This window comes from Neophocaena asiaeorientalis, unplaced genomic scaffold (genome assembly GCF_003031525.2).
Source record: "Neophocaena asiaeorientalis asiaeorientalis breed wild unplaced genomic scaffold, Neophocaena_asiaeorientalis_V1.1 scaffold531, whole genome shotgun sequence".
NCBI classification, from domain to species: domain Eukaryota; kingdom Metazoa; phylum Chordata; class Mammalia; order Artiodactyla; family Phocoenidae; genus Neophocaena; species Neophocaena asiaeorientalis.
Genome location: NW_020175542.1, coordinates 737,097 through 756,806, shown reverse-complemented (window position 1 = coordinate 756,806; position 19,710 = coordinate 737,097). Strand labels below are relative to the sequence as shown.

At 45.9% G+C, this 19,710-nt stretch overlaps 2 protein-coding genes across 4 annotated transcripts in view; one reads left to right on the top strand and one right to left on the bottom strand.

Annotated features, from left to right (window-relative positions):
- The window catches only part of DPYSL3 (dihydropyrimidinase like 3), a 112,472-nt gene extending 99,580 nt beyond the window's left edge, over positions 1-12,892 (top strand). For all 3 annotated transcript variants that reach the window (XM_024731400.1, XM_024731402.1, XM_024731401.1), the window contains exons 9-14: positions 265-421; positions 1,096-1,237; positions 3,186-3,356; positions 4,574-4,753; positions 8,172-8,334; positions 9,647-12,892. In XM_024731400.1, coding sequence (XP_024587168.1) covers positions 265-421; positions 1,096-1,237; positions 3,186-3,356; positions 4,574-4,753; positions 8,172-8,334; positions 9,647-9,735 — 902 coding nt within the window. In that variant the 3' untranslated portion in view covers positions 9,736-12,892. The remainder of the gene's footprint in view (positions 1-264; positions 422-1,095; positions 1,238-3,185; positions 3,357-4,573; positions 4,754-8,171; positions 8,335-9,646) is intronic.
- Positions 12,893-15,463: 2,571 nt separating this feature from the next.
- Positions 15,464-19,710, bottom strand: part of STK32A (serine/threonine kinase 32A) — a 115,651-nt gene continuing 111,404 nt past the window's right edge. Inside the window, exons 11-12 of the mRNA XM_024731398.1 lie at positions 18,858-18,922; positions 15,464-18,465 (exon numbers count right to left, since the gene is read on the bottom strand). Coding sequence (XP_024587166.1) covers positions 18,375-18,465; positions 18,858-18,922 — 156 coding nt within the window. The 3' untranslated portion in view covers positions 15,464-18,374. The remainder of the gene's footprint in view (positions 18,466-18,857; positions 18,923-19,710) is intronic.

Genomic DNA, 19,710 nt, shown 5'->3' with positions numbered 1-19,710 from the left:
TTGCCTCAAATATTAATTTGCCTCAGAATTTGAGAATTGATGCTGCATCTTGCAACCAGTGGCTTCTACAGAATACAGAATTGTTCCCATTTAGAAGATAGAAAAGCAGAGGCTTAGAAAAGTGGGAGAACACGGACTTGAACCCAGGCCTGCCTGACTCCAGAGCCACAGCCTTGAGTAGGCTTAGGGGCTATGATTATCTGAGCCCGGCCCAGGGCAGCACATATATTATATCACCCATTATCTCTGTCCTACCTGTTGCAGGAAACGTGGTCTTTGGTGAGCCCATCACCGCCAGCCTGGGCACGGATGGGACCCATTACTGGAGCAAGAACTGGGCCAAGGCGGCTGCGTTTGTGACATCCCCGCCTCTGAGTCCTGACCCAACTACCCCTGACTACATCAACTCCTTGCTGGCCAGGTTGGTGCAGAATGACAAGCAGCAGGCATTGTGTGGAGGCATCTTGGGAATGATGGGATGAAGACTGGAGCCGCCCATCCATCCGCTAGACTAGAGTCTGCAGTGAGGAATAAACATCGAGAATTCCCCTGCAGTGCTGAGCACAGATAACAGGCTCTTCCCTAGTGTATTTTAAAAGATACTACAGTGATCATATTAGTAATGGTAACAGCAGTTAATACATATTGTATGTCGAGCACTAGGGTGAGGTTACACGTGTGATCTCATTGTTCCTCATAACAACGCTGTGAGTGAGGAACTGTTATCACCATTTCACAGACTGAGCAACTGGGGGTCCGGGAGACAAAATCATTTGCTCAGTTTTGATGACCACCTAACCAAAATTACAGGGAGACTAGTTTGGTGCTGCCCTCTGTGGATAAGTCCCATCACTCATGTGGGTCATTTTTGTTACACAAGAGGTGATCTAATCCCACCCCCTCATTTTCCAGATAAGGTAACTGAGCCCTAGGGAGGGGAAGAAATTCACCCAAGTTCGCGTAGTTGGCGAGAGGGAGAAGAAGGATTCCAAACTCAAGTCATGGCACTCCACGTGCCTACACTAGACCCTCATTTCTGGGCCCCTGCGGTGCCTCTAGCCTCCCTGTTCACATGGAGCTTTTCTCCTTTGCCAGTGGGGACCTGCAGCTCTCCGGCAGTGCCCACTGTACCTTCAGCACTGCCCAGAAGGCCATCGGGAAGGACAACTTTACAGCCATTCCCGAGGGCACCAGCGGTGTGGAAGAGCGGATGTCTGTCATCTGGGACAAGGCCGTGGTAAGGACCAAGGTCCTAGGAGGGCATCCAGGGCCAGATCAGAGCCCCCTGCCGCTGCTCCTCTTTGCCTTGTCATGGGGGTGCTGGGGGCACAGAGGAGGCCTCATACCTGCCCAGGTGTCTCTGGAGCCAGGTGGCTCAGGTGGTTTGGGAATGTCCCTTCTCAGGTCATTTGCTCACCAAGGAGTGGTGTGTGGTCATCCGGGCTGTACAGGTGATTGTCTGTCAGAGTCTTCTGGCAAAGTGGCCTGGTTTTATTTTCCTTGTTTAACATCACAGAAGCTGAAAAATTTAAAAAAAAGTCATGCAAATGAAGTCACTTCCTAAGATTTGAGTAAAATTAATAAATAACTCATTATTAAGTTGATCACTTCCCTCTGTTTTATTTTTAAAACCCTGAAGCCACTCATTTCAGAGCCAAATAGAGTACATATCTACACAGTGTAATCCGAGTTTCCCTTTTCTTGGCTCCCAGGAAGCGCAAAACTAGATTTTAAACTAAATTCTTCTTTCCTTACCCAAGTTGTTTTGTGAAGGGGGAAAGTATACATATTTTTGTCTCTTCTCTTACAAACTTAGATTTTTTTGGTCTTTTTTTTACATTGTTATCTATTTATGAATGTGTGTGTATATTTATCTTGGCACTACCTGGAACTGTTAAAAAATAATATATATTTTAAAATTACCAACATGATACATGTTCAGTAAAGAACATTTGGAAAGTACAGAAAAGTACACACATGAAAGAAAACAAAACTCACTTATAATCCCACAACCCAGGGATAGCCATTGTTATCATTTGGGTGAGGTTCTTCCATATTTATCCTGTGTCCATGCAAATACAAACATATTATCTGAGATATGGGCTGATAATTACATTTGTTTTTACTGTGAACTGTCTATAATCCTTTTTGGAGTTAGAAGGGATAAATAAGTAAGTAAATGTATGTACATGTCCAGAAAAAAATGCGTACTTCCAGAGCAGTCACTTCCATCTTCTTTATCTTTTTTTTTTTTTCCTTCTTTTTTTTAAGAAAGATAAGTGTTAGCTCTTCTCTAAATGTTTGATAGAATTCAACTGTGAAGCCATCTGGTCCTGGATTTTCCATTTGCATGGAAAATCTTTTTCCATCCCCTCACTTTCAGTCTGTATGTGTCCCTAGGTCTGAAGTGGGTATCTTGTAGACAGCATATCTATGGCTCTTGCTTTTGCATCCATTCAGCAAGCCTGTGTCTTTTGGTTGGAGCATTTAATCCATTCACATTTAAGGTGATTATCAATAAGTATGTTCCTATTGTAGAGGTCTCCTAGGCTGTCTTCATTTCTTTTCATTCTTTTTTCTTTCTCCTGTTCCATGGCAGTGAATTCCACCATTCTGTCTTCTAGGTAACTTCTCCGTTCTTCTGCCTCAGTTATTCTGCTATTGATTCCTTCTAGTGTATTTTTCACTTCAGTTACTCTATTGTTCATCTCTGTTTGTTCCTTAATTCTTCTAGGTCTTTGTTAAACATTTCTTGGATCTTCTCGATCTTTGCCTCCATTCTTTTTCCGAGGTCCTGGATCATCTTCACTGTCATTATTCTGAATTCTGTTTCTGGAAGGTTGCCTATCTCCCCTTCATTTAGCTGTTTTTCTGGGGTTTTATCTTGTTCCTTCATCTGGTCCATAGCCCTCTGCCTTTTCGTTTTGTCTGTCTTTCTGTGAATGTGGTTTTTGTTCCACAGGCTGCAGGATTGTAGTTCTTCTTCGTCACTTCCATCTTAAGCCATGCATTTAACCATTTTCTCTGGGTGATGGTGGCAGCCCCGCTGATTCTGTAGCTTGCTGGGTGGACTTCTGTGCTCACCGTCTCAGAGGTCCCTCTTTGTATATGTGGGCCTTTGTGGTCCCCCTGCTCTGAGCTCAGAAGCCCTAGATGGACCATTTTGTGTGTGTACGTTTCAACAGGCCACGGGGAAGATGGATGAAAACCAGTTCGTGGCCGTGACAAGCACAAATGCTGCCAAGATCTTCAATCTGTATCCCCGCAAGGGAAGAATATCTGTGGGCTCTGATAGCGACCTGGTGATCTGGGATCCAGATGCCGTCAAGATCGTCTCTGCCAAGAACCACCAGTCGGTAAGACCTGAGCAGGTGGGAGTGGAGCAGAGTGGGGAATGTGGGCAGGGAACGTGGTGGTGAGAGACGTGTGTTTGTGGTGAACCGGGATAGTCAGGCAGGGACGTGTTGCAATAACAAACCACCCCCAATTCCCAGGGACTTAAAACCTCAACAGTTTCTTTCTCACTCCTGCTTTCCAAAATGTGTCGGCAGAGGAGAGGGGCTCTGCCCATCACAGTCACTCAGGGTTGGGGGCTGGTAGAGGCACCAACTCTCTACACGTGCTATGATTGCTGAGGTCGGGGACCAGGACATGGCTTTGAAAGCTTTTCCGAGATATCACTTCCTCTCAGCCTGCACTGACCAGAGCCAGGCCGGAGGCTGTACTTTATTCCAGGAGGTCAGGAAGTACACGGATACCTTGTGCCTAGAAGGAGAAAGAGTGGGAAAAAAATTGGTGAACAGCTCTGATGACTTCCTCATGAGGAGTTCCATGTGAAAGCTGACAGTTAAAGCCCGGTACCTAACAGAAAGCGTTTTAAAAATACAATGCTTGTTAGTAAAAAGAGCATTTTTCAAGCACTTATGTCTCAGGCACTGTGCTTTTCATTTGTTGAATCTTTGTAACAGTCTTCTTCAGGTGGGCACTATTATTAAGGAAGTGGAGATGCAGAGATTAATTCATGCAGCAAGTAAATGGTGAAGCTAGGATTCAAACCCAGATAACTTGACTCCAAGCTGATATCCTTAACCACTTTTCAATAATGCCTTGCCCTTATTGGATAAATGAAGGAGGTAGGGAAGAAGCCCATTTGGGGTGGCAGTGGCCTTTGCTTCAACATTGTGTCATATTAGATTGTTTAATTTCAAGCTAGTGGGGATTTAAGGGTCATGTAACCCATCTACCCAGTCCAAGATGGCAAATACACCATCTCTGGTAGTTATCTACCTTCTCTTCGAACACTGCCAGTGACAAAAATGTTCTTCCACGTGAGGACCTTACTTAAGACTGGATGCTTCTCTTGGCCAGGAAGCCCACTCTTAGCAAGCATCCGTCTCCCGAGGCCTCCACCCACTAGAAGCTTGCAGATGCTTTGTAAGCTGTTCCTGGCTTACCTGGTGAGTCAGTTCCTAGGGGTGCTGAAGGCAGGATCCCAAGCACAGGAGAACCGCGTTCCTCTTTCTGGCCTTACTGCACCCATAACCAAGGCTTTGTCCCTCGCCCCTGTCTCCAGGCTGCAGAGTACAACATCTTTGAAGGGATGGAGCTGCGCGGGGTTCCTCTGGTGGTCATCTGCCAGGGCAAGATCATGCTGGAAGATGGCAACCTGCACGTGACCCAGGGGGCTGGCCGCTTCATTCCCTGCAGCCCCTTCTCGGACTATGTCTACAAGCGCATTAAAGCCCGGAGGAAGGTGGGGGGGAGGGGGTCTGTGTCCCATTCAGCACAGGGACGGGAACCATGAGACTGGGAGGGGTCTGTGTGCTCTAGATCCTCCCAAAGAAATTCACAGCACCGATCTCTTCCCGAAGGACCATTGCACAGATTTAATGGACTATAAAAGGGGGATTCAGAAACTTTCTTGGCTAAAGAAAGCTTTTTTGCAAACGATTTCCCTCCATTTTTAGAGTGCTTTTCCTTAAAGTAATTAAACATTTTAATAATTCAAAATAAAGTCTGTATCTATTTTTTGTTAATAATTTACTCTTCAAGGCTTACAAAGAGAGCCAGCAGTCCACACCCACCCCTCCTTGTTCCATCCCGCATCTGTCTGATGCTGCTCCATTGGTGCAAATGTTTATAACTCTTTTAGCAAGTTCTGTGGTTCATATAAAATCTTATTTATGTCCCTGATTTCACAGATAAATAGGTAGATGCATACACAGCCATATGGGTACATGTTTGTGTACATGTCTGCCTACCTCCCTACACGTTACAGACAGAGTAGCTCTAGCTGATGGAGGGGTGAGGCCCAGAACTCTGTCTTTCCAGCTGCCTCTCCTATCCCCACACTCATCTCCAGGTCGCCTTCCTGTAGGGAAACCTTAGGGCTCCTCAAAACAGGGTTTGACCAGCTCTGGGATTGTGGGATTTGAGCCGTGGTGCTGACCTCGTCTGTTAGACAGGATAAAGTCATCTGTGCACATGGGATGGGGGAGATGGTGGGAGAGGAGGAGGAAGGCGGCTCCCTTTGTAAGTCACTGGGGGCCAGGCCAGAGGAAACAGAACCGTATGCCACCTCTGTGCCTGGACCCACCCCAGGGGTTTCCAACTTCCCTGCAGAGTACGTTGCCTGGGAAACAGGCTCCAAAGGGGAGATTTTCACACAGGAGGTTTCCTGGGTGTTGCTTTCAGGATCACCCCTTGTGGCCAAATGAAGGAAGCAGAACAGGGCAGAGGGAGAAGTCAGGCTGGGATGCAGCTGTAACCAAGGCCTCAGCTGGACCTCAGCTGGGCTGGTCCTTGAAAGGGGTCTGGGCCTTATATTCACTCCCTCCACACACACACACACACACCCGCCAACCTACAAACCAGTATGGGATGTGGGCTGCCCCGGAGCAGAGGGTGGGGCTTTGGGCCTAGCGGTTCTCTTCATCTGAGGGCAGTTCTTGGGTGGGACTCCAGTGAGCCCTTTCTATTGCCAACACCCACACCAGCAGGGAGAATGAGTCTTCAGTTGTGGCGACATTGGGGCGGGGGCTTGGGGACAGAAAATGGGTGCCCACTGCAGTACCTCTTAGAGAGAGAATCACAGAAACTCAATATGTAAGTGCCCCGCCCGACTCCTAGACCCCAGTAAGTGGTCGTCGAGCCTCTGGGTGGATGTTGGCAACACAGGGGGCCTTCCCATCTCATGAGGCAGCTGCCCACCCCTGCCCGTGAGAACCAACTTCTTTTCTTTGTCTGTTTTTGTTTTCAAATTTAATGTTTTATTGGAAGGGGAACAGATAATCCAATCAGTTATAAAATCAAAAATAGAGGATTCTAGAATTATGATGGAGACATAAACATAAATTGAAATAAATTATTCAGAATTCTGAGAAGCCTTTTTTGTGCAAATAGCCCCAGCATGATCTTGGTTGTCCAATCACTGAGCTCCTACTGGGGAAGTTCCTTGTAGTTTCAGATGTAGGGTTACCGAGGCAGTTGTTGAGTAGAAGCCAGAGAGAATCCATGTCCTCCAGAGCCCAATGGGTGGCAGCAGCCGTATCCGTGGCCTCCATAGGAGAACGAACTTTGTTCGTTCTGCAGGTCTACCTCCCTGCAGCCGACCAAGCTCAGTTCTGCTCCAGGCACCTGCACAGAATGAGTTAAACCCATCTGAGCACCTGTGTGTTCCCAAAGTCATCTGTCCTTCGGTCTAAATATCCCTGCATCCTTACGCTATTCATTCATGACAGTGCTCTAAATCCCTTCACCATTCTTCTCTCTTTAGGAGTGGTATTTTAAAGGTAGTTAGTATGGAGTAAAATTCCACACTCCAATTTTGGCCTAATAGAGAAGAGAATGAAACTCAAACGTCCTAGGTATCAGTTTTGTATTTCCATGAATGTGACTTAGCCTCTGGACCCCAAGAGATGTTAATGAAATACAGTTATTGGTCAAGGTTTGGGGGGAGTACAGATATAGTCATCATCTCACCTGAATCATTAACATCTGAAAATTTGGTGAGCTTTGCCTCTGCACCTGCACCTGAGTCACTGATGGATGCGAGGGAAGCTTCTGTGGCCAGCTTCCTTGGATCTTAGAACAAGCTGTCCTGTGATGTTGGCTGTCGGCGTGTCCTCATTGCCTCACCTCTGGGCAATGATAAGAAACAGGCAGAGGTTGTGCGCCGGCCATTCTGCTGCCTTGGGTGGTCTTGCAGTGTTTGCATAATAGACTGTGAGCACCTTTGCGGGAGGCGCCCTGTTCTATGTGACCGTGAGCTCTGGTTCCACCACGCCTGGCGTCTGCTGATGTTGCTGGCGGGTTCCACGGTCCCAGGGCAGGTGCTGTGGGACCACAGCCAGAGGCCAGGGGGTCAGACCCACTGAATGAGGACAGTCATTTCAATGACTGTCAGTGAGGACAGCCGCTTTTGATCTGTGCTGAGGAGCGTGAGGATGGAACTCCCATGCGGTCCTTGCCAGCACTTATGACCTTATCTCAAACTGCTACCCTTCCCACCCGCTCTGCTCCAGCCGCATGGGTGGTTCTTCTGTTTGATGACGTTCCCACTGTCGTTTCCTCTGCTGAGAGCACTGCCATCCACACCTCCCCCAGCTCCTCCCTCCCTCCCTCCCTCCACCCTGGCCCCACCAACAATCTCCTTTGGTCCTTAAGATAGAAGCGCATCTATTTGGAGAGGCCTTCACCCGCCACCTCCATGGTCACTCTATCACAACACCCCACATTATTTATTTTATATTGCTTCTCCTTTCCTTAAAATAACCTTTTAATTTTTTTTCCAGTTTTATCAAGATATAATGGACTTGTGCAGCACGAACATAAGTCTGAGGTGTACAGCATAATGGTTTGACTTGCACACACCATGGAATGAGTACCACAAAGAGTTCAGTGGACACCATCATCTCATATAGACACAAAATTAAAGAAATAGAAAAAAGATTTTTTTCCTTGTGATGAAAACTCTTAGGATTTGACTTATAGCGTACAGCAGTGTTAAGTATCTTTATCATGTTGTACATTGCATCCCTAGTAAAAATAACATGATTATTACTTTCTGGCTCTCACTACATGCACTTAATTCACTGCCACCTCTGTGCTGCCTAGAACACACCCTTAACTGTTGAGCGAATAAACTTTGCTGCCCGCTTTCTCTGCTGCAGATGGCGGACCTGCACGCAGTGCCCAGGGGCATGTATGACGGGCCAGTGTTTGACCTGACCACCACGCCCAAGGGGGGCACTCCCGCCGGCTCCACCCGGGGCTCTCCCACGCGGCCCAACCCGCCTGTGAGGAACCTCCATCAGTCCGGATTTAGCCTGTCAGGTGAGTTGGAGAAGCTGATGGTGAAGGTAGTGAAACGGGGAGGACGGAAGGGGGAGGGGAAGTTCAGCGCTGCGAGGTTAGCGGTGATGCCTGGAGCTAACCCAGATTGCCTTCTAGGGAGATGGTCACAGGGCCGCAAGCTGGGAGGTTTGCTGAACCAAAGAGAAGTCCTGGTGGGAAAGGAAGCCAGGGCTCAGCCAGGTTAAAGATCATAACTTCTGCGTTAGACAGAGAGCCCAGCAGTATGCTTTCTTTCCTTTGTTTGCGCAGGTTACCAGATAGCTCAGATTATTTTTATGCTCAAATTGCAGTAGCTTCTTCTAATCTAGGATTTTAATTCTACTCTCCCCTTCCTTGTCATGATGATAATGCTAGCAATTACTGAACATTTACCATGGCTTAGCTGTATCATGAATCTTTAAGAACTATGATATTCATAGAAAATATTCAATTGCTCAATAACCAGTAGCCTTAAAATGGGGAAAGATAAGTGTAGATTTGCATCACTATATTGAAAATTGTAAAGTGAGGGAAATGAGATGACAAAAAAGGAAAGAGACATGTAAAGGGACAGTATCTGTGGGGAAGAAAGAGGAGGAAGAAGTGGGAGAAACAGGAAGATAGGGAGGAAAAGACATAACGGGCCATAGGGGAGGAAGACGAAAAGTGCTAAAAGTTAAGGTGACGTTGTCAGAGATCACATATGCTAGTTGCCAGAAATTTTTCAGTGTTTTTCCATTTTTCGTTGCTCCCTGGCCACCGTCACCGGTAAACTTGTTTTGGCTCCTTTCTGAAAGGACATGAGTGCATATCATATCAGTGTTTCCTTTTAGCTGCGGCCCCAGGCCAGACTATCACCACTGCAAGCTGTGAGACACTGGGCAGGTTGCCTAACCTTTCACAGCCTCAGTCACCTCCTCTGTAAAATGACGTAATAACAGTACCTGCCTCAAGGGTAGCGGTGAGGACTGAATGGAATGATCTGACGAGTATTTCAAACGTTGCTCGTCAAAACGAATGCGAGCAGCTATTTTTCATATCATTCCCGTTGTTCTTTTTATTATCACTGTTATGATGCCGAGGGTCCGATGAAATCCAGTTAAGACCCTGGCTTTTCCTGGCAAAGGCTCGTTTTCAGGATGGTGGGTATGAAAAGCCTGGAATAGCTGTGACAGACTGGAACGGAAGTTTCTTGGGCGATGAGGAAGGCATTTAATATCTTACACTCTTCAAATTAATCCATTTTCTCTCTTGTCCACACCCCCCTGTCTCTCTCCCTTTTTAATCCCTGGGAACTTATTGCCACCTGCAGGCACCCAAGTGGATGAGGGGGTCCGCTCGGCCAGCAAGCGCATCGTGGCGCCCCCTGGAGGCCGCTCTAACATCACATCCCTGAGTTAAGCGACCCCTCCCCCAAAGAGAGGGGCAGAAGCAAGAAGCGATTCTTTTGAAGCCAAAATGGTACACCAATATTTAAGAAGGAAAGTGAATCCAAACAGTTTCGATCTAAAGAATCAATAAGCCTCAAGCCTTATGTTTCTCCAATGTTAACGCTCGCTTGCCTAGCTTTACGATTATTGCTTTGTTTTCTGTTTATGCATAGCCTTGATTTGTTGGACGCCCCTCCCCCCCATTTACATGCATGCAATCAGGCCACTAAGGTAAAAGCCTCCGCTATATAGTGTTGAGAGCGTGTGTAGTGCTGCATCTTATGACAAGGGGACAGACAAAGCTGGGACGTCAGGAAAATGAACAAAAGGGACGCCAATTATTTGGGGTGAGTGGGTGGTGGGAGCCCAGAGCAAGGCAGAGGGCTCAGAGGGACTGGGGTAGGGTGTGTGCGGGGGAGGCGGGTGGGTGAGCATAAGGGGTCTTGTGTATTGTGTTGATGAAGTAACGTTGATTTCCACGGAAGATGGCCACTCGGGGCAGCTGTCACGCCATCACGGTCCCCTGGGGTCTGCGGAGAAGGCAGGCAGTCTTCGCGTTCTGGACCTTGTCACATCCCCTCCTAGTAGATTTTATCCCTTGGAACATTTTATGAAAACACCAAAACACCAAAACCCAACCATTGCTTCCACCTGCTTGGTTGTGCCAGTGTTTGGTCGGGCCTCTTTCTCACTGTTGCTTTCAAATTCTTCTCTTTCCTGGGCTGGGAAGGAAGAGGGGAGAGAGGAAAGGACCTTTCTCTTGCTCTTGCCCTCCCTGCCTCTTTGGTGCTCTTAAAAGGCAGCAGCTGGGAGCACAGCACAGGCCCTGGGGGGAGGGCAGCCACGCTTAAAAAGCGCCTCCCTCTAAACACGTGTTGGAGCTCACCTCTCACGGCTCTTTGCAAACCGAGGCAAGCAGGGGGCTTCTCGAGTTAGGACTGGAGCTGAGATGGGCTTCTCTTGCCAGGGGTGAGTGATTCTCTTGATCTCCTAAGATCCAGGCACATCCATGATTGAATATGATTTTTTTGTCATTATTGTTAAAAATTTGTTTGCTTAGATGTTCCCTAGCTTTTATTACTAATAGGGAGTCTCAGCTCCTATGGGAGGCCAGCAGGGATGTGGGAAAGCCAGTCTGGAGCAGAAGGTGCAAGCTCTGTGGCCGTGCTTCTCTTTGTCAATTCTGAACCATCTCTTTCCCCTTCTGTTAGCATATCCCTTAGGGGAACTTTTTGTTTTAGTACCAGAATCTCCCAGTGAGTGGAAGTGACATGACACGTAAAGGAAATTAGCATAAAGCATTAGTATCCACCTTGTCTGTCAGACATGAATGTCCAATTCCCTATCATGCCACTTCTGAAAATTCAGTTTTGGAGCAAGTTCTGTGAGCCCAATGAGAATCTGTAGAACCAAGAGGCCCATATGCAGGAAAAATAGATTCAACCTGGGATCAGACTTCGGTGCTCAGGGGATCCAGCTGGTAGATCCCGCAACTCTGTGTACTAAATACTTTCATGAAAAGAGCAGGCCTCGAGCACCTTTCAGGTACATAGGAGAAGCCATTATCTCTGCAAGTTTTAATAAGACCAGAGAAAAGGGGACACGTGGCTAAAAAGGAATTTGGAAATAGCCAAGGAAGAGGATTTCCCTAGCAAGCTACTTTCTGTTCTACTCATGAAAAAGATGATTTCCCTTCATAAAAGGAGTCTTGTTGTTTTTAAGGCTTTTTCACGGTGCCTTTATTTTAAGGGAAACATAAGCGAAGGGGAGGATGTAGCTCTTGATTTGTAACTCAAAGATGTGGGGGCCTGTGGTACAACAGAACTCAGAATGACAGTTTTGCAAGCAGAGGAGCTAGTCAGATCTGAAGCATCTGTATATATGCCTCATTGGCTGGGCTGGGCTTTAGGATACGTTGCAGTACCAGCTATAAACACCAGATGGAGGAAAAGACACGTATATGACTCTAGTCTGAGCATCCACTTGTGTGCCCTCTGTTGCTCTTACCCGGCCTGAGTCCAACTCATCCTCCCCATGACCTCTCTGTGCTTTGAAAAATAAACCTTTCATGGCCAAGTTGGTTGCACTTGGGACTTCTGAATGAAACACTCAAGCAGAACTTTATATTCTACCCAGGTTTCCTATGCTGTAGGAACAACCCCTATATGTCTTCACGATGGGCAACAGGATCTGAGGAAGTCTCCCTGTCTTCACGTACAATTAGTAACTTTCCAAGCATAGAGAGTTCTGAGAACTCCAAGAAAACTCCCACCATATTCTTGACTTTGATTTCTGATGCCTTGTTACTTAAGTTAAAATTTATATTCAAATGTGCCCTGTTCTATGAGACCCGTTCAAGAGCCCTGTCCTAAGGGTTTAGGAAGAGAACATGGCGGTGAGTCACAGCCCTCTCAGAATTCCCTGGCATCTCATCCACGTGTGGGAGGCCATGCCGGGTCTTCCGTCTCCCCCAAGCTTTCTTTTGCTGTCTCATCTCTTGGCCTGGCCCCTCTCTAAGGGGGGGATGTCAGTCACCTGGGCTTCTCTCTGGGGCAGCCACCATCTTGGGTAGCTGAGAAGGTATTAGTAGAACTGTTAAATCAGCTGCCCCACTAGAGATATTTCCTCTAAGTTTTCTAAAGATGGCAGTGTTGTAGTTATCCTGAGAATGGGTTTCTTCAAAGTCCAGCCATCCTATGGCCTTTTTCTTCATGACTTCACGCAGAGAGTCATGTTCTGCTCCACAGGCCTCAATCCCAAGCCTGCACTTGGCCTCCCCCTGAGAGATCTTCCCAGCAGCTTCCTGCCACAGCTTCTCAGGCCTTTTCCCCTGGAAAACTCCAGCTCGAGTCCCAGTGTACACATGGGCTGTCCTGAGCAGCCAGCATTCCTTTTAAGTTCCCCTTTGGAAATGGTGTGTGGGTGTTCAGTTGTGTCTGGTGACTATGGACAGACAGTAAATCTCCCTGTGATCTGTGGTAGCTGTGAGGCAGCTCTGGAACGCGAAGAGCTGTTTGCTTTGAACCGTGAAGAAAACTGTGTTTTGAGTTTAGCTGAAATTAAGAAAAAAAAGTTCATCAAGTGACTGTTAATGTAAACCTGGTTATTAAAATAACTATAAAATCGCAGCTGTGGTTGTGTAGCCTTTTTCTATGTGTGTCATGCCGGTCGACCTAAAGTGTGACAACTGCATCACAGAACTGACAGGGTTATTAGTAAGAGGGCACATCTGATGTAAACCCTGAGAAAATTTGGGAGTTTTCTGTCTTTTCAGTTGAGCTTGAGGTTTTGTTTTGGCCACAGAGTTAGATGACCATTATTAAAACTTTGGGGAATACCTAATTTTTTTTAATGTTCATCAAGTTTAGCATTAATGTACAAGGCCATTTGGGAAAATTCTAGTTGAGTACAGGACAGATCCTGAAAAGTTTTGTTTGTTTTGGGTTTTTTGTTTGTTTGTTTAGGTCGTCCCCTTAAAGCATTTTCTGCTTCTTTCTAAAAACTTGGACTTTGAGAGAATTCAACCAAAGCATGTTTCAAAGTATATTATTTAGCAGACTGTTCCCAAGGTGTCTAACGCGTGTGGGGAAAGTATTGTTTACTAGAATAATCTGAGAGATTTAAAGTACATATCATCAAGTTAAAAGCTGAGAAATTTTATGTCTTTCAAAATGTGTCCACCTTCTATATCATCTTTTACGCTCTGCCAAACCTGTTATACTAAACCCTTTTGGGGATACACTCCTGGATCCAATTAGAATTTATGCAGGGCATTTTTCATTGCAAATGTTAGACGTGTATAGGCAAAGAAAAACTTTTGGAAAGGGTTTTTTGAAGTCTGGTGTAACTGAAAACTTCAGGGATAGATTTGGGTAGATTGAAGCATAGCTGGATCGAGAATATTGTTTCTCTCCATCTCTTAGCCCTGCTTGCCTTTATAGTAAATGCCTCATTCTTAGGAAAGCTCTTTCCGTGTGGGAGCAAAACTGACCATCAGCGCCAACAAGTTTGCATTTTTTACCTGCCTAAGAGATTTCAGGGGGAGAGAGGTTCTCTCCGTAGTGCCAGCCAAGGAGACGGATTCTGATTGGTCCGGCTTGGTCACGTGTTCACCATTGCCCTCGGCACTGTGGCCTGGAGACTGGGACTGACTGGCCACACCTGGTAACACACCCGGCCCCTGAGCCCCCTGAGCCACCTGAACCACGTGGACTGTCCGTAACTCGAAGAAAATCAATTTGTGATCCCAGAAGAGGAGGGCATGGATGCTAGGCAGATACACAGCAGGTGGCCACGGCAGCATTCTCAAGCCTGCAGGGCACGACTGTTTTCTCAGCACGGTATCTGTGTGTAGGCTGGGGCAGGTGCGGGAGAGGATCAGGGGATGGTAATTCCTGGTGAATTGCTTTTAAGTGTGATGAACGCCCAGGTGAAACCACGTCAGAAGCTACTCTGAGCGTATAAGGAATTATTTCAGTTTGACGTTCAAGGTTTGATGATTAAGAAGCTTTCGCCCACAGTCGCATTTGGGGGCTTGAACTCAGGACTGGTGAAACACCTCTCCCTGCTCAGGACCATGGCAGCAGCTGAGCTCTGCTTAGGATAAGCTTGGGTGTAAAGGGCAGGGTCAGTGCTTAAAATGATCTCAGCCTGCAGGGCTCTAAAAGGGATGAAGCAGTTTTTTTTGTTTTTTTTAAGTTAGTGCAATTCACACATTGACTTTCACACCTCTGCGGACTGGAGGTATTCAGGGTCGAGTCACATCCACCAGGTGGGGAATGAGAACGCTGAATAGGAATAACAAGGTCCCTCTGGTTTGGAAGAACTTTCTGGAATCAACTCCGTTACCATCAAGCTATCACAAGGAGAACACCAACCATGAGCAGGAGATGGGATGAAAGGGCCAAAGCAGCCTGCAGGAATGAGGTGGCATCCTTAAGGCTGGCATTCCTCAGAATGGAAGGTCTAGATCCTGCCCTGTGATCGATGGACGCTGAGAACAAGACAGCACACTTCACATGACCTGGACAAGAGTACTCTGCATGCAGGACTGCAGAGCCCACAAGACTTACGAGAACCTATCCCGGGAACCAGTTAGCCTGTGGCTGCTAAGCTGTTGTGGGTCTGAGAGGTGATTGGAAGGCCCCTTGATTCTCCCCTGAGGCAGGAGTTGCTTCTGGCTCCAAGAGTTCAGAGCTGTCTGTTAACCTTCCTGTCCCGGGATATGGGCCTTGGACCATCCACCTGCTGCTTGGGTATGTGGAACCGGACAAAGATGTGGAGAGGTAAGAAGGGAGAGTGCTGAAAAAAAAGAGGTGCAGGGACTCTCCATGGCCTAAAGGTCATAGTGAAAGGCAAAATCCAGAATACTGGGCTGTGCCTCCTTAGGTGTGGATACTGGAGGAGTCAGGTTTTCGGTTTCTACATATGTGGAGCAGCTAGATTGCGCTGCATTTCATAGGTACAGTGCCAGAGGGTTAGAACACCATCTCTAACATTCCATAGTTCTAGAACATCATCTCTAACACCAGCTTGTCTCTAGTAAAGGACATTCCTCACAGCAGGAAATGGAAATAAGACCAGGTGACTTTGACCCTACCCCTAGGGGAAACGATTACACACACACACACACACACACACACACACACACATGGCTGACAAAGAAGGAAGTGGCTTATGGTGTACAGAAGACATTTTAATACACACAGGCACACTGACAGTACATATGCTACAGCTCAGCAGAAGCACAGATTTCCCATCCAAGGGCTACCTGTTCACAACAGCACAGTTTGTGAACTGTGTTTGGATTTTTCACATCAGTGTTGAATATCAGACACACTGAGATTGTAGGAAACGGTAATCACAGGCACGGTTTCTAGGAAACAGGAATTTGTGTCGACAGAATGCAGGGACAACTGGATACTGAAACAGTTCACTGCTTTTCATGCCTTTTCATTCAGCCCTTGAAGAATTAAAGCCTTAGCATTACTGTGTCAGCCCAAAGCAGCAACACTGGCCCCTGCTAGCTATATGACCCACTCCTTCTCCCCAGTTATTTATTCATCAATCCAGTCTGGAAAAGCTATTATGTTATGAAGTCTATGGTAAGGATTTAAGAATTCTTCTATTTTTTGGAAAACATTTTTGTCCTAACACTCAAAATGTCCAGTGGTGGGAGGTGCTTAAAATTAGCCGTTCTGTACCGATGGATACAATGCTTTTTCTTTTCTAACTTGAAATATTACGTGGTGGGTCTGTAACCTGATTAGGACGGGAAATCCATCTTACCTCTCTAGTCAGTGCATCCATGGTTCTTGACAGCCCGTAAGGGTACTGTAGGCGTGGAATCAGGTCATTGGAAGTAAAAACTAGGGGTTCAACCTACAGAGGTTGTATTGTGTTCCTATCCTATTATAAACTGTATAGACGTGAAATGGCACAAATGATTTAACTCCCATCCCAATGGAGACCCTACCAATCCCATTGTGCTTGGGTGTTTCCCAGTCTCTCATTTGGGATGATATATATAAGGTCAGAGCGAGAGAAAGAATCAGGTAACTGGAGAGATGAGGCGACAGCACATCAAGGCTTGAATTGAAACAAATGAAATAAATTGGTAAACATGCAAATGGCCCTGACACTCCTGGTTTCCAACCAGGAGCAGAATCTGGTCACCTCCTTGTAGCTCTTGTCAACCCATTCCCCCTCCTTGGGAAATTGAGCCAGAGTTTATAGTGTTTGGAGAAAAACATAGCACAGACATATAATATGGGGGAAATGTAGAGAAAAGGAATCAAAACAGAACACAAGAGCTGGCTTTTAATTCTTAACAAAAATATGGTTACTCTTAAAGTAGAGAGACACTATTTCACAGCTTTTCAAGGTCAGAAATGTGGGGCCTATTAACTCAGTGGGGAGAAAACCATCAGTGCTGAATTAAAGTTCAGCACTGGCTTTCTGCCCATGTCTAGTTGCCCCAGTGCGACTTCCCTTCTGGAGAAGTCCTATGTAGCTTGCGGCCGTCTCTGTTACTTCTGCCCATTTCCACCTGTCTGGTCTCCCCTGTTGCCAGCTTACTGCCACCCTGCTGAGGCCCATAGTCTCCCTAAGTAAGGACAAGGTTTAGGTGATCTGAGTGGCCAACAGTTAAAGCAATCCCCCACCAACCCTGTTTATTCTTGACTCTACCCAGCAGCATCTGTGAGTTGCCAAAAATAGTTCTTCTGCAAAGATCTTCTGTGTATCAGGGGAGTAGAGTTACATCCCAACTTAGGTGAATTAAACTTTGTGTTTGGCAAATAAATAAATACAATATAAAGAAAAAGTGAAATATCAATACTATTTTAAATAGGGGATTCTGCCCGCCATTCTTGCCGTAAGCACAAGTAAGTATTGCTGTTCCCTTAGTCAGTCTTAGACCTCTCAGATGTGTGGGCATCCCACGGTTCTAAGCACGTGATTCTAGTTTATAAAGGCATGTATAATCTGTTCAACACTTTAGTGCATCTTTTATTAGCCAAAAGTGAGACCAAAAAAAAAAAAAAGAACCAAAAAAGATGACTCGTTTCATTAGCGAAGGGTCTCATGATGTTGGGCTTCTCTAAGAAAAGATACTCACCATATGTTGTGTATATTAAAGGAAATTTTCAAGGGTAAATTTTACTATCTTCCAAATTCACCTCACAATCTAACAGACTGTAACTCCCATATAAGATACAACTTCAGGTACTACAAGGTGGAGGTGCTTTCAATGTGACAGTGTTCTTTTCTGATGCTCTCTGGACACAGGTCTCTGGTAGTCTTAAGAGGACAATTAGCTCTCAAGGAACATGCTTCTAGAAGAAGGCCAGTGGTGTGCTAATATTTCACAACTGGCTTCCCCGGGGCTGGGTGGGCGGTGGGGGCCGGAAAGGGTGGAAAGCCCTGATTTGTAGCATCTGCCAATGATGTAAATACTTCCACCATCACCAATTTCAACTCTCAACTTCACATCACTGTACGGGGTGCTGGGACAGATGCGCATAGTGGCTCTTACAATTGATACAAGCTGGTACGTACGGTGTTCTGACTTGAGCACACCACTGGAAGGCCCTCATCCATCTGTGTTACTTATAATCTGGTCCCACTCATTTCTTCCTGAATGAATTCCTTACTCCTATTCAGTTGGATTTGGGGATTCTGACCAATTTATGAAGTTTTCTAACTCTGAAGAGATTCACTCCATCACCCAGCTATGTCCATTTGTCACAGTGTAATTAGGAGTGGAAAAAATAAATCTGCATCCAAATATTCCTTTTAAAATAAAAATAGAGGCGGTTTAGAATAACAGAATGGAGAACGGTGGCAGTAAAAAGGCAGTATAGGGCTCATCTAGTATTACGTTCTCGTTTTAGATGAAAAAACCGAAGCAGAGAAAGGGGGTAAGTAACTTGCTCAAGGTCACGCGGTGGTGAATCTAGTTCCCGGGAGCCTGGGGACTCTTCCCTGGGTCCTGCTGCCTCCCTCCAAAGGTATTCATTCATATTTTCTAAGGTGTGTGAGGTGTGGAGAGGTGAGAATTTCTGTCAGCTCTTCCTGACGTGGAAATGTCCCAAGAAGATGTTGAGGACTTCACGGGTTATTCCGGCCATCCTTTTCTTGTGGGTCTTTGGTTTGTTCCAAGGCTTGATTGGCTTGTCTTTTATTAAAGTCCTTTTTGACTCTTAAAAGGAAAAAAAGTGGGTTTATTCATTGAAGTGAAAAAGAAAAGATTTAAGCTTTTGAAATGATAGCATTAAGCCCAACAATTTATAAAGAGGCGTGAGCCAGGGTAACTCTTACAAACATCATTGATTTTAAGTGTTGAAGTCCCCATTCTTCTGCCCTTCCTATCAACAGAAACCTGATACTAAGCTAATTTACCTATTACAATTTTTGAAATCTCTTACAAGAAAAAAAAGTTTCTGTATTTTCCAGATTTTCTATCATGGATATGCATCATTTTTGTAATCAGAAAGGAAAAAATGTTTAAAACTATATTAAATCTTTGCAAGTTGAATCTGGCTGAAACACTCCATCATTCGCTGAGCTGCTGTTCTTCCAGGGGTTACTTACTTCTCTCTGTTGAAAATTATGAACTCCTTTTGGACAGATTCAAGGTGCTCTTGAAGAAGGCACATCTTCCGGGTGAATGTTGGAAAAAAAATAGAGGTATAGTTAGCAGACCACTGAAGATCCTCAAGTAGCCAATAACCTACTGAGTGTCCGTTAACTGAGTGGCCCAAATCGAGGAGGACCAATGTGTCCTCAAAATAGATGCTATCTGCGAGTTTGTAGCAGGAGTGAGACCACAATGAAATTAATAGAGGAGCATATAGGAAAGAAACGGGGAAAAATACATCAACTCTCTGCTCCCCACAATGAGGCAGCAAAGAAGAACTGGGTTATGGTTTATGAGCTTGATGTCTTTCAGCCATTTAGCCCAAGAAACCACAGCTTCAAGGCAGATGGGCACAAGGGTTTATTAAGCTGGTCACCTATTTGCTTCTCATCTCCTGGCCCTCATGTAAAAGGTTTGGAGGTTCTGAAACCAAGTCCCCCTAAAACTGAGTTCCCCTGCCAAGTTTATGATTAATCTCTCCGTCCAAAACTTTATTCCCTTTTCTGTCCTGCCCCTGTCCCCCTCAGGATTCAAAGAGAAGGGGAGACTGAAACTGAGCAGGACCCTGCGGGGCCTTCCCAGGTACAAAAGTCCCTCTGTGCCCCCGTTTTTCTTTGTAGAGAAAAAAGGCTTTAGTCTCCTAGGCCTTTCCCAAGTTCCAAAGAGCACTGAAGCAGTTAATTATTAGGACAATAGAATCACAGGACTCCCATTTCCTCCTGAAGGGAACTGGATAACAATCTGATGCATATCTTTGAGTTGTTCTGTAGAAACTCAGACCCCCCCCAGCCAAGTGGGGGGATGGTG